General features: G+C 39.8%; 1 protein-coding gene across 2 annotated transcripts in view; it reads left to right on the top strand.

Moving 5' to 3' along the window:
* Positions 1 to 24,038, top strand: part of JAG2 (jagged canonical Notch ligand 2) — a 72,603-nt gene that overhangs the window by 12,498 nt on the left and 36,067 nt on the right. For both annotated transcript variants that reach the window (XM_037395656.1, XM_037395655.1), the window contains exons 3-5: positions 14,645 to 14,699; positions 21,792 to 22,046; positions 23,108 to 23,168. In XM_037395656.1, the coding sequence (XP_037251553.1) occupies positions 14,645 to 14,699; positions 21,792 to 22,046; positions 23,108 to 23,168 (371 nt within the window). The remainder of the gene's footprint in view (positions 1 to 14,644; positions 14,700 to 21,791; positions 22,047 to 23,107; positions 23,169 to 24,038) is intronic.

The raw sequence follows: 24,038 nt of genomic DNA, 5'->3' as shown, positions 1-24,038 counted from the left end.
TATTGTATGCTGCATTCATTTGCTGCTGTAAGCTGTTCATTTTTAATAGTAATTAAAAACAACATAGTGGTTGGTGCTGCAAACATGTGATAAAGATTTACTGTAGCCACAAAGTGCTGTTCAGAAGATTCAGTCTTGCTGCTGGAATATGATACAAGTATTTGTTCAGGAACATGCTTATAAACTTTTTTCACAGCTTAGCTCTGGTGCTACCATGTGTATTTAACTAAGTGTGCATGTCTGTGTGCAGAATCTCTCTTTAATCCTTTATTCAAGTTCCTTGTGTATGATCTACATGAAAGAGTTTGCACCATCTCTTACAGTGGTGACTTGTTTTTCTTTTCAACTTATTCCTGTAAATTTATGGAACACAACAAGATACGAATGTAGCTGTGGTTGTGTCTGTAGTGTCCTGGTTCAGAGCCGAGGAGGTTATAAGGGAAGGTGGGCAGCTATCTATAAAGTTGAAATAGAGAAACAAACAGAAAAAAACCCACTTTGTCAGCCTCTTTGGCATATGCAGAAATTAAAAAATGAACTAGTGTTCAGTTTGGGGCCTAAACAAAGGACAACTTAAATGTGTTATCCCCTTTTTCTGGATGAACAACATTTTTGTCACCAACTGTGAGGAAATTTACAACCTGTTTGATAATTTTCATGTGAAAATGTGAAGTTCAAATTGGCTGAAGCTGTTGTACAGCTCATGTAGCAATAAAACCTAGACATTTGTGTTCCTTTATGGTGAACTATACAGATACCTGTGTTAGGAGTCAACACCACTGGAGAAAAATGATGCCTCTTTTTTGGAGCTCCGTGAATGCTTGATCAGGCAGCTGTTGCCTTTGCCTCGTGTGTCCTCTTTCATATGTGGCTGATGCTGCCCAGCTAGCTCCAGAGTTGACCCTGTTGGGTAGGACTGAGAGCATTGAAGAGGGCTCAGAAGCCAGTACCCTAATCTCTGTGCTCCCTTAGGAACAGAGGCTCAGATGGGCCTCCCCTCTTCCTCGGCAAGACATTTAGGCTCGTTAGCTTGAATTAGTTTTGTGGGCATTTGCTTTTTCAAAAACAAGGGAAGGACTGCAGTGCTGTCAGCAGCTAACATTATTTGAAAGGATTAAGATTAAAACACTACTCTCTATTCCTGGGAACTTTGCATGCTTAGAACTTGGGGGCATATCTATTTTTCTGTATTTGCCCGCCCTCTTAGTATGCATATTTCCAATACAAAAGAGTGCATGCAGGTGTTCTGTGTTTAGAACAATAATTAAAGTATGTTATTACATAGTTAGTTTAATTCCCCCTTGACTTCAAGTTGAAATTATAACGATGCATGGCTTAAAGTGCCCAGAGGACACTAATATCCATGCCGCATGGAGGGGAGGGGAAGACCAGTATTAATTACTAGCTCATCTTTTGAATTCTAAACATTAGCATAAAACAAATCTTGCACTAACCATTAATGGGTCTTCATGGTTGTTACATACACTTCAAAAGAGACAATCTAGCTACACTTTCTTTAATGCAACAAGAAAGTGTATGTATAATGGGCTTAATTTATCTTGGATTTCTTCCAAAACTTTAGAAAAAGAGTAGAATGTGGATACTTGGTTAATGTCAAGTTTGTCTGAAAGGGTTCAAAGGTGGTAGCAAAGCTGAAAGCTCCTGCTTAAATCTAATAAAATGAGGTTAAGAGAGTACCCAGCTGTCTGCATGGTATTGTACTCGTACACATCTCTTTCTAAAATGCTTTTTTTCCTCTGTTCTCTAATTTCATCAATACTTTCTTCTGTTCTTTGCTGTTGGATTAACTCAGTGGATTTCTGGGAACTGCTAGTGCTAGCTTCAGCAGTGGTAGTGTGGACTGTATCTTAATAGATGGCAAAGTCATTAAAGTATCTTAAAATGTAAATAGCTTGTTTATTTCCTTTTATGTAATGATCAGGCAAAATATCTATTAAAACTTAATCCTGTGACCCTCCATCTAAACCTGTGTTTTCTGGCAGGTTTCTGACTTCCCCCCCCTCCCCAAAATCAGATACTAGCAGAGAAACATCTGCTGGAATTGCTAGACTTTCTCTTTTGTATAACTTCTTATTTAATCTCAGTTTCTGATCTTCATTAAAAATCAACACCTTGTATTCTCCCTGAATAGGATGGAAGGGAAGGCTATTACTTGAGGTTCTAGCAGGTTTGCAGGGTTGATGCATGTGGGGTTAATTTCATTTCCCTTCCTGCTGCTTCTGCTCTAGAACTGTGAAACCTGGGGAGGTTACACTAGGCTTTCCTGCTTTTCTCAAACAGGTACAATACAAACTGGTACTTGTTTGACTACCCTCAGGGTAAACTACTGGGATGTTGTCTTGTCTTTTTGTATGGTTGTAGTATACCATACCAAATTCTATTGCTTTGGTAGTGGTTACATTTACAACAGTTTTGTTCTGGTAATTGGCTCGTTTTTCTACTATCTAACTTATATCTTCTTATATCCCCACTTACTTTCCAGAAAACGTCAATGGAACAGACACGCTAACACCTATATCAAAGGATATTTAAAGATCAGTTAATTTTTAATCACATTGTGTAAAGGTTTCATGTTTATGGATGTGTTAGGTAAATTAGCTAGCAGAAGGGGGGCTGTGGCAGTGGAAGGGCTAATGCTTCTTGTGAGCGCGGGCATTTGCTGGTTGCATTAGCTCTGTGTGCATCATTAGCTCTCATCAGCCGTTTGAAACAAAGCAGAACGGTTTAAGACTGTTTTCACCTGGATTTTACTTTCTGTATGTATCATCCTTCTTTATAGTGTTGGTTGTTCTTCTGCAGTGGTTGTGTGTGAGCAGAGCATTGTAGTGCTTAGTCAACTGTGGAAGAGCTGACAGTTGGGTGAAGCTGTCCTTTTTGAGGCCAGTTTTCCATGCCTAAAGCTTTTCGTGGGGTGCTAGGCCTCTGTCCAGGAGATCTGAAGTTCACCTCCAAGATGCAGGCAAAATCTGCCATGCTCTTTGCAGATTGGGGTGTGTGTGTGGTGGGGTGGGCTTCCTTATGTAGAAGAAAAGCAGTTTTACTGAGTTGTTGAATGGCATTGAGTTTCTGGAAGTCTTTTCCCATGACTTGTTAGAGACTTGAAGGAGAAGGTCTTTTGTGGGTACTGACAAAGACGTTTAGGGCATTTTTTTTTTCCTACTGGACAGTGTGCAAAAGTTCAAAGCAAAAAGTTGACCTGAAATAGGTTCACCTGTATAGTTATGGCTCCAGAAGGCCTGTAATGTCTTAATTCTTCCCCACCCCTGTTCCTTTTGGTCTAAAATGTGTTTGCAGGGGTCACGAAGGAGTCTGATCTTGGCTCAAGTTCTGGATCTGTGTTGTCTGAGCCCAGGACTAAGCCTATAGCCACTGTTGGCCTCAGAGCTACTGAGGCAGATCCAAAGGGCTAAGCAGATATATGTACAGTTTCCCTTTATCAGGAGATTCTAGATATCCCTGCAGAGTATCTAGGATCATATTTTAGAAATCTAGGCAATTAATCTGGCTTGCTCTGGAGACTGGATATTCTTCAAAAGAAACATGACCAGCAGGTTGAGGGAGGTGATTCTTCCCCTCTGCTCTCAGGAGGCCCCGCCTGGAGCACTGCATTCAGCTCCGGAGCCCCCAATGTAATTAGGACATGGACCTGTTGGAGTGAGCCCAGAGGAGGGTTGTGAAGGTGATTGGAGGGCTGGAGCACCTCTTCTATGAAGGCAGGTTGAGAGAGTTGGGGTTGTTCAGCCTGGAGCAGAGAAGGCTCCAGGGGGACCTTACAGCACCTGCCAGTACCTAAAGGGGGCCTGCAAGAAAGCCAGAGAGGGACTTTTTACAGGGGCCTGTAGCAATAGGACAAGGGGGAATGGCCTTAAACTGGAAGATGGTAGATTTAGATTAGATCTAAGGACATTCTTCACAATCAGGGTGGTGAGGCACTGGCACAGGTTGCCCAGAGCAGCTGTGGATGCCCCATCCCTGGAAGTGCTCAGGGCCAGGCTGGATGGGGCTTGGAGCAACCTGGTCTAGTGGAAGGTGTCCCTGCCCATGGCAGGGGGGTGGAACTACATGGTCTTAAGGTCACTTTCAATCCAAGCCATTCTATGATTCTTCCTGTAGTTTGTCTGGAATCTTGAGTAATGACAAGGATTCCTTACTATATTTGAAGACAGGTTTTATGGGTAGCAGTGTTGCATTTTGAGGTGGTTCGGTCAAGTTAGGGGAACTTCAGTAAGTCTGTGACATTTTTACTTTTTGTTCCACTTCAGCTTTAAAGTTCTAACACTTCTTCTTTCTTGTTAGCTGCTATCTCCAGACTGTCACAAATACTCTTGCCTTCACAGCTTTTGTGCCAGTCCTGCTAACCTAATCTTCACCCTTCCTATTCTGTTCTTCCTCTAATTCCTCTTGGAGAATACAGGTGATGTTTTGAAAGCTGTTTGTTCCATATTAGAAAGACTAGTACCTAAGTGACTGAGAGGTCTGGCCTTTAATGGGGAACTATTTCTTGCTTGCTCTTCAGCTAGTGTAGAAGAACATGTCTGTCTAGAACCGTGATACTTGGCTCAGTGGCATACATACACATTACAGAATCACTTTCTTAGTGGAGTAAGAGTAACTAGGAGAAGCTCCAGCCACCTTTGGCTTTGGTTTTGACTACTGTAAAGAGAATAGCTAGTTTGGAGCTGAAGTGCCTAGTTATTTCAGTTACCTTTCTGTGTAAGCCTCAGTTTAGTCTTCCCCAAGGCAAATACTGGTTTTCTTATGGTTAAACCATGATTTTTATCAAAAATGTGCTGACAAATTTTTATGTGAAAAATTGCTATAGAATCAGTAGGCTTAGTATTTCACTTGACACTTGTCAATCTTCAGCTAGTTAATAAATGATAAATGCTTGCTGTATTTGTGCATTTCTTTTCTCTGGCTTTGGATGACAGTATGTTGTGCTTTGTGTCACCTGACTTAATCCAGACAGTCTTTTAAGAGTGATTACCTTTTCCTCAAGGGGAAGTTTCAGAAGCCTACAGTCCTTTAAACCTTTATTCCGCATAGTAAGGTCCCCCAATTAATAGGTCTAGCTCAGCTCTTGTCTTTTTTCTGAATAGCATTTGCTCCATCTACTGCAATGGTTACATGGCTTGCTATGCATATATTGTGTACATGTTTTAGTGATTTTTACAATTATTTTATGTGACACTTCAGTACTGCAGAAAGGTGAATCTTGGTTAAATTTTTCAATTATGACTACTTCTGTCATGGCTTTCAAAGCAGAGTTCTGAGGTATAATTATAAATCTAATTTAGAACTGTTTTTTTACTTATCCTGGCTTCCCTGTCTTCCCCTCAAATATTCCTTGGTCGTGATTTTGATTACCCTGGGATAGATACTGATGGTTCAGACAGGCATACAAGATTCTACAGTGTAATTTTTTTTTGTACTTTTGTTTTAATGTCAGCCATCAGGAAAAGCAGAATACTTGCTTCACAACAGCACCTGTACTGAAACCAGAGTTCAGGGAACATAGGCAAATGTTCATGGAAGGCAAAGGGCAAGAATATGGAATTTTTTTTTTTCTTTTTCTTCCAAGCTCTGTTTTCAGCCTGGGAACTTTCTGAACTAGTTGTGGTTGGTCTCTGCTATGTATTGGTGCCATTCTGCCCTTGGATCAACAAAGCTCTTAAAACCACTTGGGCAATTCTGTGTAACATTTTGCCAAGCTTTGCATGAAGTGCCATCTTCTCTTCCTTCTTTTCTTCTCACCGTGGCTGCTGTAAGCTTAATTTGATGCCCTTTAGTTCTTTTCAAGAACAAGTAAGCGGATGATCTGTTCGTAACCATCCCCAGGGCCTTTTGTAGTGTTGTAGACATCTATAACATACTCCTGTTGTTTTTCTTCTAGGCTGGGAAGTCTTCACCAACACTTTGATTCCTCTCATGGAAATAACTTGATTCTATTTTCCTTCTTGTTGCTTTTCTCTGGACCTTTGATTTCTAACATCTCTGTCTTGAGGGGTGCTGTTCATCCCATCTCTTGCAAGAGGGAAAACAGGAGAACCCACACTGCTTCCCTCCACCTTCAGTTACAGAACCACATAGTGGCATAACACCGAACGTAGTCTTCCTTGGTTTTGCCCCTGTTCTCTAACCTCTCCTAGCCACGGTGCACTCTGCAACTGACTTCTGAATATTATATAGTGAAGACATGGATGAGAATGGGAAGCAAACCTCTTACTGCGATCTGATCAAAGAACTTGTTTCTAGCTAAGCGAGTTCCCTTCACATGCTGAATACAAGATGGCTTTGATGGATTGAAGGAGTAGCAGCTGTTTATCGAATTGATGGGTCACAAGACTTACATTGTGAAACCTCAATTAGCAATACAAATTTGCTCAGAACCACCAAGTTACAGGTGTCATTAACTCAGGGTTATATGAGGCTGTCTGAAAATCAGTTTACATTCAGCAAGCTTGGAAGCTTAAATGACAAGATTTGAAATACTGTATTCCCATTATGAGAGTTGGTGCAAAGAATTCTTAAAGATACTGTGGAAAGAGAAAGAAAGAATTGGTAAGATTAAACTTTGTGTATGTTAGCCTAAGAACTAGTTTAAAGACCACCTAGAATGCCACTATTCTAGTCACTAGAATAAAATTGTAGCTACTGATCGTTTGCGTAAGATTAAATTCATTATTTTTTTCATGAGCTCTGTGCTTGCTCATATGGTTGGCACAAAAAAATAATCTATGTCGCCATTGATGTATTGATTACTTTTATAAATGAATACTTTTGTTGAGACTTGTGGCACACAGGATGTGACTGGAGATGCCACAGGCAGGAAGCATTTGCAGTAAAATAGAAGTGTTTCAACAGCACTGGTAAATGTGGTGGCTGATAGCATAAATTGGCATTAAACATAGATACTGTTCTCATTTCTTGCTGGAAGCTCTCAGCAAAGGCAAGCTATCACAGGACCCCTTGTACCAGAGTAGCCAAGTTTTCACCGATGCCTTTTTTGTGTTTAGTTCCGGAAGTGTAAGGAAAATTATTTGGAAGCCAGTCCTATGGTGTTTGTTCAAATTTAAGTGACTACAGGTGACAGCTTGGACTTCAGAGTTGGAGCTTAATGTAGCTGAGTACAGCAGAGATGTGTATATGCTGGAATCAGGAGGGGGGTTGGAGTAGGGTGGGGATGAAGAGCAGATAGCTACAAAAAGCAGAGGGAGGAATTACTTCTATTCCACAGGACTAGCATTGCTGCTATGTGTGTAAGTGTGAAAGGCACAGCTTTAAAATAGGAATGGACTATCTAGAACCTTTAGTCTCCTGTGAGCTGAGAGTAGCCAGCAGGTCAAGGTTTTTCCTTCAGGTGGAGTCTTGACATGACTACTGCCTGGTCAGATCTCACACAGCTCTTATAAATAAGAAGATAATGACTTGCTTCTGGCACTGTAAAAACAGTTAGTGAGGTGCATGCTTCCCATTTACTCAGGGGTGCTGCTCTGTCTTCAGCAGCTGTCTGACAGGGTGCTGTCAAATGTCAGGGCCGGTACTGAGGTATTGGGAACAAATACTGCCTCTAAGACTTGTCATTTGTCACAAGGTTGAATTGGCTGAGATTTGCTTAGAGTTGTGGAGTCTTTCCTTCTGATGGTTTAGCTTCTCATATGTGGGTGGATCTCCAGTGGTCTTTCTCTTGACTTTGTATGTGGTCTGAGGTGATTGTGTTAATGTCCTCCCTTGAGGAGCTCTAGTTGGAGATACGGCATTTTGGCCTCTTGTGAGCTACCTGAAAATAGGTCATTGTTTCTACAGGCATTAGCTAAAGCTGATATGTGACTTAAGATGACTTTTAGAACTCCACAGCTAAAATGTTTGTTGTCCTGTGATATATCAAGGACCCCTCATACTGAGAAACTCCTGTTGCATTCTGCCATTGCAGCAGGATCACAGTATCTTCAAACCTTCATTTGAAGATCTTCCTATAGATATATCATCTGGTAAACTATGTCATGATCTAGTAGTTCTATCACCTTGGAAAAAGCACACTATGCTCCTGTTTCAGAACATACTAGGCACTGCCAAATAGATGATGTAATGCCCCTTTGAGTTCCTCCTTGAAGTTGTTTTATCTTTTAGATGCATGCAACTGGTTGTTGGTAGGATTCTTCTACCTAGTTGCTGGGTAACTTTCTGTAACTGAAGGTGAGTCTACCTGCATGTTAAATTTCATGTATCAACTCCAAGACTGACTCTAACTTATTCACCTGTTGTTTTTATTTGTGCTCATTTTGCAATGAAATGAGTCTTAATAGTCTAGACATCTAGGTTTCCTCCTACCACCCCCATACGCGTACACACATGCACCCCCCTTCAGTTTTGACTTGGCTTAGTTTGGGGTAGGAGTGGAATGAGGTGTTCAAACTCATGTAGGCAGAGATAATCTGCCTGTTGGCTGCTAACCATGGCAAAAAATATCCCCCTTACACCCCTGGTTTTGCAGGCTTCCTAAAGATTGTCAGGTGGGGCTAACTGGTAGAGTTCCACTCACACAACAGGAGGGCTCCAAAGTTTGTAAACATTGTCTTGCTTTTGTGACTGGGCCAGAAGGAGTATAACTGCAGTAATTGCTCTCAAATAGAAGGCTTCAACTTGCTCAACAGCTTTCTGCTATCTGCTGCTGATGTAACCTGGCCTTCCACAGCATTCCTAACAAAATGTGATTGTTTGGCCCTGGTTTCCAAAGGGAAGGCTTTTGTCTAGGACTTGCTACACCAGTGGTGCTTGCTTCTCAAAAATGAGGGCTTAGAGGATGGGCATCCCTATAATTTTGTGTGATGGAATAGCCTCTGAGTTCAGCAGACAAGTTTTTGCATGTGAGTGTGGCTGGAATACCCTTCAAGTTTAAAAGAAACACCACCACTGTCACCACCCCAAAAAGGGGAGCACTTATTCCTTCAGTAAAGGTTTCCATTATGGCTTTATAATGTCTGCTTCTAAAAGGTCAACCTGCAAGCTTGTTCCATCTGTTGCTGTTAAACCTGTGTTGAAGATGAGTCCCGGACCTTCTAGAATCATTCTTTGTGTTTTCCTTACTCCCTTTGCACCTCTGGGTTATTCATGAGGAAGTTGTAAGAACTTGGTGCAGAGCTCCTGGGGAAGGAAATGTAATATGCTTGCCTTGAAGTCAGCTTTTTCCATGGCAAGCAGGCTGCTTGGGGGCGAGGAGGGGGGGGGGGGGGGGGAGGAAGAGGGGGAAGCCCCTGGACCTGTGCTTGCTTCACTTCTCTAGAAGTTTCTTTGGAAAGCAAGTGTGAGTTGATTGTGCTAATCAAGACTTAACGGACTTCATTGCAAGACATATTGGCAATGACTTCTTCCAGAAGTTACAAAAATTAGACTAGTAATAAGGATAGTGATAGGCTGCTGTTTGACATGTGTTTGCACTTGAAGTGCTCAAATACCAGTGTTGCTTATCCTTGATCGCAATATGAAAGGAAATGTATTGACTGGTGATGAGACTGTACAGTTACTGTGTTACTGAGAAACAGGAAGATAAGGTGGGCTCTGGATTTTTTCAGGAACCACCCTTTTTTCTACTTCACAGACAATTCCTGATGTCTTCCAAGGTTTTTCCCTGTAGAAAGTCAGTCCTTTTATTCACATGAAATTGGTAATTCTTTTTTAGGATAAAAGAATAAAAGCATTTTAATACAAATAGCACAATATCGATGCAGAAAACATTGATTTCTGTTCAACCTTCACTTTTTGCTTTTTTCAGACTTTGAGTTGGAGAACGTAAGTTCTATACCTGACTGAAAGTGCTGTCAGCAGATTGATCATCTTTCTTGGGATTAAAAGTCTGATATGTCTTGTTTGTCTACACCCCACCCCCACCCCGCCTTTGAATGTCAATTTGCAAATATCAAAGTAATAGTAATAGTTTGTGAAAAGACAATGCCAAACCAATATTACAGGTCTGTTTCCCCCCTCCCCAGAAAGGAGGTCGCTGGGATAGTATGGGGAGTGTTTTGTTTAGTGTAAACAGTGGAATAATGCTTTGAAGTTGCTTTTGTCAACACCAATCCTGAGAAGAAAAACACAACTGCAGCAGCATCACTTGGATAAACAGGCTTAATCTGTATCTTTCCAAACTACTTGGCATTATCTGTACAGTTAACTCCTACAAAACAGTGCTTTAGTAAGGCTGTACTTTCCTGCAGAAGTGTGCTGATGCTCTTCCGACTTGTAGCCTTTAACATCTTCTATTTTATGATTTGACAAGTGCAAATACTGCCTTATGTTTAATTCTTTCTGGAAGAAAAACCTAGACACGAAAGTCAGTAGAATCAAGTGCATTTTCAGTGCTATTGTTCACCACCATCCCTTCCCCCCACTTTCAAAATATTTTCTAAGTATTTTGCTAGTACTAGTTGAACAACAGACAGTACCTCACAAAGCTTTTCTTAAGTATAAGAACAGACTGGAATGTGCATGTCCTGTTGTGAAGTGTTAGCTGTACCAGCCTACAGCAAGAGTTTTGTGCAAGTTCGAATAGAAGTGTGTGCGTACATTATGTATAAGAGACGCATGAATTTGGGGCATTCTTAGGATACTTGTTAGAAAATGAGAGTCTTCTGTTAGATTTGTGCTGGAACTTGAGCACACTTAGATCTGTATCAATAGCCTCTGTGGAGAACTTATTACCTTAAATAGCTTTTAAGCTAGCCTGGTGTTTTTAATGATACATCAAAGAGCCAATACACTGCTGGATGATGTGAGGGGTTTAAAGATTTGCAGTATGGGTAGATCTTAGATTCTGGGCAAGAGCTAAAGTAATGAAAGTCCTGCAATTGTTTTCTGTAAGTGCAATTAAAGATGTTTTCTGGTGTAAGTATCTGTGCTACAGAAGAGTGAGTTGCAGTTGGTACTAGCAGATGTGCTGGGTAGTCTGTGTTAGACTTTATGTCAGAAAGTGCAGACATGACTAATGCAAGCCAATGGTGGAGCTTTTATAAAATAAGTATGTCTGTTACATAAGCTAAAAATATTCCTCAGAATTTATATCAGTGCAGCCTATAGCTCTTACTGTGGTTGTTGGGCAGGTTTACAGTTTTGAGTGAGTGTATGGATATCAAAATTTCCACTAATAAATGGTTTTTGATAGTCAGACGTTTGATAGTTGAGCAATAACTGGAGAGCTCTCAGTGCAGCATACCATGAAAGCTTTCAGTAACACGGCTGCTTTGTAAATTTTCAGCTGTTGTTTTGAAGTGAAGTGCAAAATTCAAAAGAATTTAGGCAGATTTAGTGGAAGACTTGTGGTTGGGGGTGAGAAGTGTTTTTGAACCATAGATTAAGGATCAGTTTCCTGTTTTGAGATGTAGTAATTGTAACATGATGATCCATCATGCTACCGTGGTGAGGAATTCCTCTTTAAAGTTACTAACTAGCTGGAGGGTGAGGAAAAGACGACAAGTTGGGTTTGTGAAGTTAACTGTCTTCTCTAGAGGTAGAATAGCCACAAAAATCAGTTTCTCTTCTGGTTACATTATTCCTGTGCCTGTTGGGGGTTTTTTGAAGGGTGACTGTGTAACTGTCAGTAGAAAGCGGGAAGTTGCACAACTGAGAACTGTCCCAGCTGGAACTGATCTTCCAGTAAATACACATTTGTCTATCAATACAGTTTATTGCCATTTGAAAAACATCTCTAATTTCCTGCAAGTGTGGGTACAAGCCTTCCTAAAATGTTACCCTCCACATGCTTGCTCACGTGTAAATATCCAACTGGTAGCCTGTTAGCCCCTAAGCAGATGTGGGGAAACTGAGGCTATGGGGTGCTAGTAAGTGAAAGGATTTAATAGTCTAGGTCTTGTCTTTGTTTGTGTATGTTCTTTAAGCTTTTTAGAGATGGGCTTATAGCTCTTGATGGTCACTAGCGAGAGGGTGGTAAAAGCAAATGCTTGAGACCAAGCCTGTGCAAGCTGGGGCTTGCAGAGCCACGTCCCTGCCTTGCCTGCCACCAGGAGGCAACACGGGCTGCAGGGGTCACTTGTTTGACCAAAAATGCAGTTGTTTCACATCTTGGAAGAAGAGCTGTGTGCCAGTCATAGATGCTTGTGACATACTATGAAGTTTTTATAAAGTAGTAAAGGAATATTTTCAACTCCAGAGTCTATGCCAGCTTAGGTGGTCAGATTTGCCACCAGAGATACTTATTTTACGCATCTTAAAATTGGTAGAATGTCTCTTCATCCCCATTCACACCTTCCAGCATGAGCGTGCAGGAGCAGTGTGTTGTGTGGAACTCTTTACCCACAAGAATTCTCTAGCATCCTAGGCAAAGATACAAATCTGCTCTCAAGTGGAATGATGGGAAGGCATAATTGACTGATCAGTTTCCTAAGACAGCAAGTCCAGCTTAATTTTTTTTTTTTTTTCTGCCTTAGCCTGTGTGGGCAGTCAGATGCAACAGCCAATTTGCAGTAGGAAAGACCAGCATTTATATAAAAGTGAGTAAGTGGACATCTGGGAGCACTTGAGCACTATTTTGTATTTCTAATACAGATCAATGGAACACAGGAAAAACTGGGGGAATATGTTAGAAGATAAGTTGTTAACAGGAGAGGTGCATAACAGCTTTGGATCAGAATTCTGCCTAGGGCAAAATAAAGAGACTTGTAATTGACAGAAGATTACTATATGGTACGTATTTGCTGATACTATTTATTTTTCTGGTAGCAGTTTAGGAGGGGGGCGGTAGGTAGTGTTTTCAGAATGCAGTAGGATCCTGTCCTGCTTCCCTAAATGCTGAGACTGCAGGGGGGCAGGGAGAGCAGGGAGCTGGAGGGTGAAGCTACTGAAATGCTCCACTAACATTTGTTTCCAAAAAATTTGTGGAGTTGTTGCTGTGGTGTCATACCTCAGAAGTACAGGTGTTTACTTTCTAAGCTGATCTCAATCAGTTGTCCTTTTCCAAAGGCAGTTCCAGTTCAGTATGCCTCTGTCCAGTATAGTCCCTGCTGACCTCCCTTTTTCCCTCCTTCCTTGAGAGTAACCTAAATATTTACCACTAAATTTTTATCAGTTTCAATGATGGAAAATCATCTTCCCTACTATATGTCTGAAGCTGAAAGTAAGAAGAAAAATGTTTTTCAAAGGCATAATTTATAGTTTATATGTTAATGTAACTCAGCAGTAGGAAAATATGTGCTCACTTAAGTGCCCTTCTGAATAGACTTAATCCCTTGCTCTAGTCATGAAAGACCTCGGGCAAAGAGCCCGTCTGCTTAGGATGCTGCACTGATTTGTCTTGTTGCTGCTGCTGTTCTAAAATAGGGATATTTCAGTGTTGTGGTCAAGCCCCTCCTCGGTGGGGAGGCAAGAGGCATAGAAAGCACGAGCTATCTCGAAGTAAAAATCTACACCTCTTGAGATAACAGTAACAGAGTCCTAAGCACCCTATAAAAGATAGCTGAATTCTTACATAATCCTCATCCTAAAACGGTGCTCTTAATTTCTTGGCTGAAAGTCCCCAGGATCATGTGAGTTTGTAGATCATTAGCCTGTGAATTCTGCGCACATTAAGGCTTGGCCTTGCTGTATTTAATGAGCTTCAGGTTTTGGTGTGGCTTGCCTCTAAGCACAAAGATGTATACATGAGTGTTTTAGGATAGTGTTGCAATGCAGTAACTGTTCTTGGAGGGTTTTTTCCTTGGTTCTAAATGTATGTGAGAATCTCTGTGAGCTTGGTGAAGTTGAAAAATAGCGAAGTTGGAAGAATTTGACAGCTACTCATGTTAAACTCAAAACAGGCAACCATTACATGTATGCATAAGGTAACTTCTTCCTAAATAAGTTTAGTATTTGAATATCAACAGCTAACTTGCATGTTTGGTCATAAAACCAAGAAAAATGTCTAAAGCTATGCTTTAGTGAAGTAAAGCCTTCGTGCTCATTCCATATAATTTTAAAACTCTTTGAAATCATGCTTTTCTTCTTTCCTCAGTGGAAAGTGTACTACCCAGTGCACTTCCATTAACAGTGATGTTCCTGCTGTGTCTTTTGCAGGTCCATTTTTCACACTACCCCTTTCATAAGAAAAAACTCTGAATTTTTGATAGATGCAGGGTGGAATTTTGTGTGTTTCTTCTTCAGATATATATGTTTTTCTAGAATACAGCAAAAAAATCTGTTGGATAGACATCTCCGTAAAGGATGGCTCTGGTTCTATTCGGTTGGTTTCTTTTGTGTTTTTTTGTCTTTAGTACTTAAGTCTTACATATCCTAGCTGTTTTCCAGTGCTCAGAATGCCTCACTTCATTCAAACCTTTTAGGGCTAGCTGAAAATTAGTTGCAGTGGGAGGAGAAGAATAATAATTCAGTTCTTGGTGTGTGTGTGGGATGTTTTTTGTTTTGCTGTTAGCATGCTTTGCCCCATAATTTTTAATGCTGTTACATTTCATGCTTTTGAGAAGATGCCTGCAAGGGCTTTCACATGACAGCAGAGAAGTAAAATTTGTAACTGCTCTCAGTTGGCTTTCTTGTTAGCAGCATTATCTGTGTATTCCAAATCACTGTCTGGTGTGTAACTAGTTTTTTTGTTACTAACTACTGTCTTGTTTCTTTTCAGAGATCGTTCACATTAGTAATAGAAGCATGGGATTGGGATAATGATACAAAAGCTGGTGAGTATTTTATGTAAAACTTTCAGTTCTTATTACTCTGAGCTGTATGTACACAGACTGGGGAGAAGGGAAATGGTATGCTGCTGCAATTAGCCATCTCTTCAAATCAGTCTGAATGCAAGCGTGTACAAATCCAGGCAGTGAATATTGGGCTAGGAACTGTGAAAAACTCTTACTGATAGGAAGAAGAATGAACAATAGTAAGTGAAGGTTGTAATACATGACTCTTGATAATTAGCTTTTAAAAAATGTTTAAAAATCTTTGTAGGCCTTTTCTAAAAGGAAAGCAATCTGTACTGTGGAGTTGTACTTCACATTCTACTCAGTTTACCCATAACCACGTTATGCAATACTTTTCATGATCAGGTAAACAAATAAGCATTCTTGCTTCCCATAAAGAAACCGTGCTTGATGGTTTTGATTAGTGTGTTCTAAATCCTGGTGTGATTCCTTCTCCTTTTTGTTTCTTCTGAAGTACCGAAAATTACCTTGCAATTCTGGTCTGTAAGTGCTAAAGCTCAGTATCAGAGCAGGGTTATTGATCTGAAAGAAAACAAAGATTATTGTATAATACTTCAAAATCATATGAAGGTGCTGATTGCCATATTGTTGCTGATTTAGGACTCCAGCTTGAACCTAATATTTGGTAGTGGTTTACAAACCTGTCTTAAAATAATTGGTGCTTTTGGCTGCAAGTGTTGTGAACTTCAGGCTTTTGTTGTGGTTAATGATGGACTATTTAATCGAGACTGGGATCAATATAGAGGAAGATAAGTGTTTGGGCATTAAGATAGGAAAGGTTTATATCCCAAGTCATCATCAGTTTCTAATTAAGGTTCCATTCTCTGCTGCTTCACTGACCATCCTTATCAAGATGTATCAAATTAAATAGATAAAAAATAAACAATTGGCAAAGCTCAACTGATTTTAAGGCTATGTGAGAGTTTCCAGGTCCTTTTCTTGGAAGATCAGGACCAGCTCCACTTGCATTTTCCTGACAGACTTTCCTAACTTAGATTTTTTTTTTTACATACCTTATCTCCACTGATAGACAAAGTAATGATGAGTTTGTAGTTTGTTCCTGTGCCCTTCCTCTGTTAGAATTAAGCTTCTTTTGTCTTGTTGTTTAACAGCTCCTTCAACCTTTTCTAATAGGTATATTTTCTTTAGATCTCTGGTAATTCATGTTGCCGCAACCCTTCAGTTGGTCCACAGCGTTCTTGAATGCCACTTCTTGAAGCTGGACATGGTATTAAAAATGAGATCTTGTGTGCTGAGCGGAGTAGGCCTGAATCTTGAATAAATTTAGGTACCCTACGCAGCAACAAACTGGGGGAGTCCTTTTGAATGTTTTGTTCAAAAAGTACTTCATGAAGTTAACTTCTTTCACTAGTTTCCAGCTTGGGAATAATTTACCTAGGGGCAAATAGTACAGCGAATATTGAGATACTTGTGCCCTTGTTCTAGGTGGCATATGGGCTCATGAGGTGGTGTAGAAGGGAGTGAACACGAAAAGCTTATCCTGCAAAACAGATCTGTATGCATTTAAGTGCTGAATTTTGTTTTTTAATAAGCTACTTAATGGTCTTGTAACTTGCTATGTTTATGTCTTAGAGTCTGTAGAATCCTCTGGCAAACATGTAGCTTTAAACCCCAGGTTTCTTCTTAAGTACACTTGATAAGGGCATGGTAACTTTAAGCTTGTGTCAAGTCTTTCTTATGCTTTCTAGTTTTTAATGCAGCTCTAACAAATCTATTTACTTGCATTGATGTAGTTTTTATGGTTTTTTTCTGAACTTCAAGCCAACAGGATATAGTGTTTTCTGGAGGCACAGTGGGCCATCTCCTTAAAGTTTCCGTGAACTGTGGGAGTCTATAATACAGCATCGAGTTACAGTTTAGCTCTCTTGAGAAACTGCTAATGGAAGGTGAAATTCCCTTTAATGTAGGCTGCTGGAGAGGTGCTGTTAAGTTGCATTGCATCTGAAACCTAGAAGGCTTGTCATGTGAATTTAGGAAGGCTGTCGTGGCCTGTGATTTGGCAGAAGACTAGCTAAATACTTGTCTTAGTTAAATGTTTCTGTAGTTTTACCAATTCCGTAATTGAGATTGTTGCTTTGCCGTGCTGTAATTTAGACTTGCATATTGGGTTCCTAGGAAGAATTCTTTAATGCTGGCTTTTTTTTTTTCCTTTGCATGGTCTTGGCACAGAGTCCCTCCAGTAGGTTTTGGCTTGTGAATCTGTCAAGATGCAAAGACACTTCCGTTATATTTCTGCAAGGACTGCTGAGCTGCCAAACAGGGACAGATCAGTAAAAAAATCCTATGTAAGAGAACAGGAAAGGGAATATGGCAACTCCTCCAGAGAAAAGACACTATCTGCATCCTGGAGGGGATGAAGAAAGAGTCTGTGAAAAGCCGAACTCCCCATCATATCCTGAATATTGTGCTGATCTCTGGATCAGATTACATGTGTCTTCTGTTGCTACTGTAAGAAAGATTAATCAAATTAATTGTCAGAGTCTCTTTATAAGCTGATTAATTAGTTCCAAAGTCAGATTTTGCTCTTATTTAATGGGGATGAGTAAGGCTGAAAGTTAAATGCAGGTCCTGTGTTCTAGCTTGGACTCACAAGTGAGTATTTTGAAATACAACAACAGAAACAAGCCAACAAGCAAAAAAACCTCAAAACCTGGAAAGAAGAGTTTCCAGTGAACAACTTCAAGATTTTACAACAGTTGTCATTCTTCCCTCTCTCTGTGTCCTAGCATCCTGTATTTTTACTTGCACTCAGTGAAAGCAAGGCAGGGGTGCTCAGAGCAGATCTGTGAAGTACCTTCTCAACAAGAAGTCTTCCAGGGCAAATGTTTCCCCAGTACTTACAAACTATGGACTCTAAGAGGGGCTTTCAGACTCTGATTCCTGAACTACAAGTGTGCTTTTTTCCTCCTCTGAGCAGCAGGGTTGGCTTGGAGGTAAGCTCATGACACTATAATGTTACTGCTAGTTTGCTTTGAGAGTGGTGAGGAGGGGGAGAGGAAACTGCTTTAGATACAAAGTCACTGTAAAGGGCCTGTTCTCTGTTACCTGTCACAGCAGTTCAGGCTGCTTTCCAGGTAAGTCATTTGACTTAACAAGATTCTAGTTGTATAGCAGAGCTCTTGGCAATGCCTAACCCAGCACTGCCATTGTGAAGCAAGCTGGCATCTTAGCAATGCATATATATCTTAGGGGCAGGTGTCAAGAGGACGGGGCCGGGCTCTTTTCAGTGGTGCCCAGCAACAGGACAAGGGGCAACGGGCACAAACTGCAATGCAAGAAGGCCCATCTGAATATGAGGAAAAACTTATTTACCTTGATTGAGCACTGGCACAGGCTGCCCAGAGAGGCTGTGGGGTCTCCTTCACTAGAGACTTTTAAAAGCCCCTTGGATGTGATCCTGTGCAACCCGCTCTAGGTGAATCTGCTTTAGCAGGGGGTTGGACTAGGTGGTCTCCAGTGGTCCCTTCCAACCCTGACCATTCTGTGATTGTGTGATCTTCACATGTAAAGTAACTTTATTTGACCATGTCCACTGCAGGGATGCAGTGGTTGCCGCCTTCTGTGTTAGTCTGTAGGAGGCTTAATATGCCCTTACAGGTGTTTTAAATGGTTGCTTGAAAAAGGCTGAGGAGAATGTGCTTCCTGAGATGGGCACCTCCTGTTCCTTTGGACATGAAGTTCATGTGCTACCATGTGTGTGTTTCTTTGCAAACAGCTACCAGCATTACCTTTTGTATTGCCCTGTGAGTGGCTTGTTGGGAACTTCTGACCTCTGCTAAAAGTTTGGGTGCTGATGAGCAGCGTTCTTATCTAAGTGTAGCCATGACTCCTGATTGCAGTTACAGTTAAAATACCCTTCAGATAAGGCTTCCTCTTCCAAAAATCAGATGTCTTGGGAACATTAAAGAACCACCTTTTAGCCATCATCTCCTTTTATGCAAGCATCTGTGCTACTATCTGATTATCTAGAGAGGCTTTTAGAAGAAAACTTCTTAGTACAAGGAAGAGAAGCCTTACTGCTTCTGAGATGTGTGTGGGGAAGGGAGGTTTGAGCAGTATATGCTGCTTTTTTGACCAATAACCAGACAAATTCTGTTATGCAGCTCATTGCCTTTACTGACAGCTATAAATAATGTGTGTGACAGTTCCTAACACCATTAATTTTAATGGTAAACTGGATGCAGGGAGCAAACTTGTCTCATCAAAACAGTTAAATGTGGGAGACTGATTATCTTCAGAAACACTTTGGCATTGTGAGGGAGGAAGGAGAAACCTTGACAAACATGTTCCTGTGATTACAGATCTCTTTGAAAGATGGACCTTCTATTTTGGATCCGTTTTAAATCTGAAGTAAAACATAATTCTTATGCTTACTCTGGTACTTAAGAATTTAGTATTAGAAACTAAATGGCTTGGAGCTGGTTTCCTGATGCCTTTTGTAGTTCAGAGTAAATTATTTGGTTTGCTTGTTTAGGCTGTTAAGTCCTACTTTTACTGATACAAGCTAGGGGAAAAGCTCTTGAGACTCAATACATTCTTTTCCAGAGGAGTTTGTGGAGATAAAGTTTGAATGCTCCAAAAAAATAATAAATAAAAAAAAAAGCACTATTGGGTTATTTCCCCTGTTCTCGACCCCAAGGTATCAAGAGGACTATTCTGCATAGGTATATTTGCAATAGGTGTAATGCCTGTTGCTGTTGTTTAACTGCGACTGGTGAATCTGCATTAACATGAAGATGCTTCATAAGATTTTTGTTACATAAACCACTCTCTTAATCTCTGGATTTGTTCTTCAGTCCATCTGATGCACTTTGAGGAAACACTTCTCCAGCAGTGGCTGTTGCAGCTGTTTTGATGATGTGTTGCTTATAGCTGGAAAATAGCTCTATTAGACATACTTGTTGTTTTTCAAATTCTTTGAGCATCCAGTGATTCAGCACTTTTCCTTTAGTTTTTCAGATCAATAGTCCTTAGAGAAGGAAAAGGTTATAAAAGAATGTTGAATCTAATCATGTAGCTTTTAGTAGTGACTAGTGGTATGATAGATAACCTGCTCAGTGCAAAAGTAAGAGGCAGCCTTTTCTAGCTTGCCGGTTTCTTGTCAGCTTTGCTACTGACCACATTCTGCTGGATGACAGGAGTTCACATGTAGAAATTAAAGAACAGAGGTAGACTTCAATGTGTCTTGTCTAGCCATAAAATGTTTTGTGCAGGCAAGCATGAATTGTAGCCTATACATGGCAATACCACTTCTAATATTAAATCAGAGAGACACTTTGAATTCTTAAGAATTGGAGAACCTTTCAATGCTTAATTAAAACAGCTCTTTGTTTTTTTGTAAGTTCAGTAGAGGAAAGATTTTTATGATAGAAGCAAGCTTGGAAAAAGATGTTAAGGTAACAGAGTACATTGCAGAGCCCATCAGTTCTGTAGCTTTCTTTTTCCTTTAATACTGGAGTGACTGAAAATTGTCACGAGCCTTTTTACATGCCAGAGGGAGAGTACAGCTTTGATAAGATGCACAGGATACTTCTATGGTGTCAATAACTTTCTAGGTGAGAAAGTTACTCCTTTTGGTTTTATTTTATAAATGGATTAGATGAATGAGTTCTAGAAAGTAAGTAGAGGTGAAAGGCATTTGCTGAAAATTATAGTTTAGTATTGCTTGCTACCAGCTTGCCATGTTTTGTATTAATAATCTGAAGTTTAGATTATGTCGCTGCCATTACAGTCTCTTCCTGTGTGCAAGTTCTTAGTTCTTTATTTCTTTTAAAGTGCATTTTAAAGAATCTTTATTTAAAGAAAACGGATGCTGAAGTTCTGAGCTGGCAATATTCTAGCTATTTCATAAATGAGTATGAAATTCATATATACAAGTGAAGCTTCTATAACTTTTTATTTCCTAAATGGTGTTTGGAGTTCCAGCTGCAGCTTGTAGAGCCACCTAGAAAAACTCTTGTGGTAGGATGTTGCTGGATTTGAATAGTGAAAACACTTGAAAACTCTTTTCACTGGGGTTACTCACTGTCTACAGTTACCCTTACTGTGCTTTGCTTTTTCTTAACATTTACTGAACCAACTGTGTAATTTAATTTTACTGACTATAATTGCATCTTATTGCTTAGTACTGAAGCTTCTAAACCAAGAGTTAAAATGGATAAAAATACAAAATGGATATTCATAAAAATGAAAATACTTGTTGGCAGTTCCATGGTCCTATATCCTAGAATCATCTTGTCTCGTGTGATAGATAGATATACTTTGTGCACATTTGGTCTCAGTGCAAACTGGCAGTAGCAGTGCTGCTGCTTTCTGTGAGGGCAAGGCAGGGTGCTTATAAAATATTGCAACAGTAATCACAATTACCAGTATTTCCATTGGGGATAAGGGTAGGCAGGATACAGAGCTGACAGTGGCCCCTTGACAATCGTAGGTTCACTTGTATATTTCTTCTCAAAAGGTCAAATACTAGCTACACACTGTTCTATGAAATGTTTGTTAAAGATATTTTGCCTTTATTGTAGAGAGAATGATAAAAATGGAAAAAAGTTAGTTTATGTACATAACACAAGCCTACCAGAGCACTTACTATTGCTTAGGAATTTTGCAGCCAGGTGAGTTTACTATGTGTTTTGCTTTATTTTTAAAACTAAACTTGCACCAGAGAACTTTTATCTCGGCTATGAGGTTATGCAGATTTTGCAATTTTATAAGAACAAAAAGGAGGCAAAAAGAGCCTCAGATCAAGATAAAACTGCTAGTTATCCGTGTGTGGGTGTGGTATGTTTGGCTGACTTGAAAAATAAGCTATTTCCTATGGATTATGTTCCAGGGTTTTTTAATATTTCCTTTGGGAGACTTCTTTTAAATTGGCCTTCCTGTAACGGACTTTGCAAGGCAAAGGAAAATTCAGTTATACAGTACATCTCTATCATCATAACATTTTCTTACTAGGTTTTCTCTTAACCAGTTGAATACTTTTGATGTGAATTTATATGCTCTTGTATCTCTCAAATTTGTTGCCTATTGAATTTACCTTGTTTTAAAAAGGTGAAGACTTGTTGATAGAACGAGTGGCACATGCTGGCATGATCAACCCAGAAGATCGATGGAAGACACTACAGTTTAATGGTCCTGTTGCCCATTTTGAAGTACAAATAAGAGTGAAGTGTGATGAAAACTACTACAGTGCTCTGTGCAATAAATTTTGTGGCCCTCGAGATGACTTTGTTGGTCACTACACATGTGATCAAAATGGAAACAAAGCCTGCATGGAAGGTTGGATGGGAGAAGAATGTAAACAAGGTAGTATTGTTTGCTTCATTTTAGATTAGGTCTAGTGTATATATAATGGGTGTAAACTGCAGTAGGTATTTCTGTAGTGTGAGGGCTGTAGCATATTAATTTTAACATATACATTGTCTTTTTAAATTATTATCTTTGAAAACATATCCTCTGTGAAGAGTGGAGCCCAGCATAGGATACAGTGTTGCTTGCAGTGTGCGCTACAGGAGCTGTACAACAAATTTAAGATTTAGAATAGTGAAACATCTTTTTACAAGTTGATTTTATTGGATGGTGGTGTTACTTCAAAGCAAAATGACGTTACATCCAGTAGCGTAAGCTTTTCTTGAACAGCGATGATTTCAGTAATATTGTAGACTTTGATACTGTAAAAATGCCTTTATAACACTTTTTTGCAGTGAAAAAGTTTTAAGTGTAATGTACGCAAGACTGGAAGCTTTTTAATAGATCTTAATGTGAACAGAAATTCAAGTGTAGTCATCCTTTTTAATGAACCACTCAATCAAATCTCTGCATTTTGCCTTCAGTCTCAGTGAATAATCAGCACTAAAATTCCTCAACAGAAAGAAGAGTGTGTTAAGTACTTAGTTTTGTTTTCTGGCCCTTTTCAGTAAAAAGCCTGTTAATGACAGGGGAGACCATTTTTAGTATTTACTCAAGATCATGTGTATCTTTTGAAGCTTGGGATTTCCAGCATAATACCAGTCTAATACCAGGTGTAAAACAAACAAACAAAAAAAAGCAAACAAAAAAACCAACAAAACCTGTATTTGATAAACATTTCAGTGCTGATACTCTTTCTGCAAATGTATTTGGTAGCAACTTTTTCAAGGAGTTACCTTAAGTTACTCTTTTCATAAAGAGTTGTAATGGGGTTGTGTTTTGTGAAGTAGCTAGCTGGAAGCAACAGCTATTGGAGCATGGCAAAAGACAGTCTGCTTTGCACAGCTAACAAATAGGCTAAATGACAGAAGCCCTATCTGGAACTGTTCAGCTTGCTGCTGTACTAATGGATACCTAGCTGCCCAGACTGATGCCTAAATCTCTTCTTATATTTACAGCTGTATGTAAACAAGGATGTAATTTGCTCCATGGGGGTTGCAGTACACCTGGGGAATGCAAGTAAGTCTGTGTGCACTTGAGTATTTTATTTGGAGTACTGATATTTCTAGCATTTTCTGTGTATGTTGCTACTTTTTAAGAAGTCTACTTTAAAATGGAAAAAATCTTGTGTCAGAACATGAATGGAAATAGGTCTGAAGGAGATTTCACGTGTGTAAGAACTGCATATACTTTATACTGTTTTGCAGTCCTTTTTTTCACATACAGGGCTGAACAGATTTGCTTCATGTAATCCAAAACTGCCTTTATCAAACGAGAATAATCTTTTTTCTTCTTTTTAAAATCCTTGGGGGCTTTGATCTCTATGTGCTACTTGTTCCCCTCAAATAAAAAGGGGAACTTGCTCTTTGGACTATTAAGACTAGGAAATGCTCACAGTCCTAGAATGTTTAATACATATATTTGATCACCAAAATACAGTAAACTTAGCTTTTCCAAGAAAAAAAAGGTCTTTTTGGTAGCAATGGAGATACAGTGGCAAACCCAACCAAAACTTTCTACCCCAGGTGAATGGTTTTTGTTTCCTAAATGTGAAAGAACTGTCTGAAATGTTTCTTTTAGTTTGTGATGAAGCTGAAGTAGACTCTGTGATAGCAAGGGGAGTTGATTGTTTCCTTGTAAAGGTTCAGGCATCCAGTGTAGTAGGTCAAGGGGAAATGGGGTGTTTATTTTCTACTGGCTGTTGAAGAAATGGGGCAGGTGTACTTGCAAGTTTGGGATCCTGTGTAAGTTCCCGAGTTTATTTGTGGTTAGAGGTGTTATGCATCATTGTAAGAGCAGATTTGTGCAGCAGTTCCATTGTAAGCTGTATTTGAATCTGCTTGCTTGAAATGATGTGAAACTGAACTGGCTGCCAGAACCCCTGAGAGC

The sequence above is a fragment of the Falco rusticolus genome, chromosome 7 (assembly GCF_015220075.1).
Source record: "Falco rusticolus isolate bFalRus1 chromosome 7, bFalRus1.pri, whole genome shotgun sequence".
NCBI lineage: Eukaryota > Metazoa > Chordata > Aves > Falconiformes > Falconidae > Falco > Falco rusticolus.
This window is presented reverse-complemented; position numbering and strand designations above follow the sequence as displayed.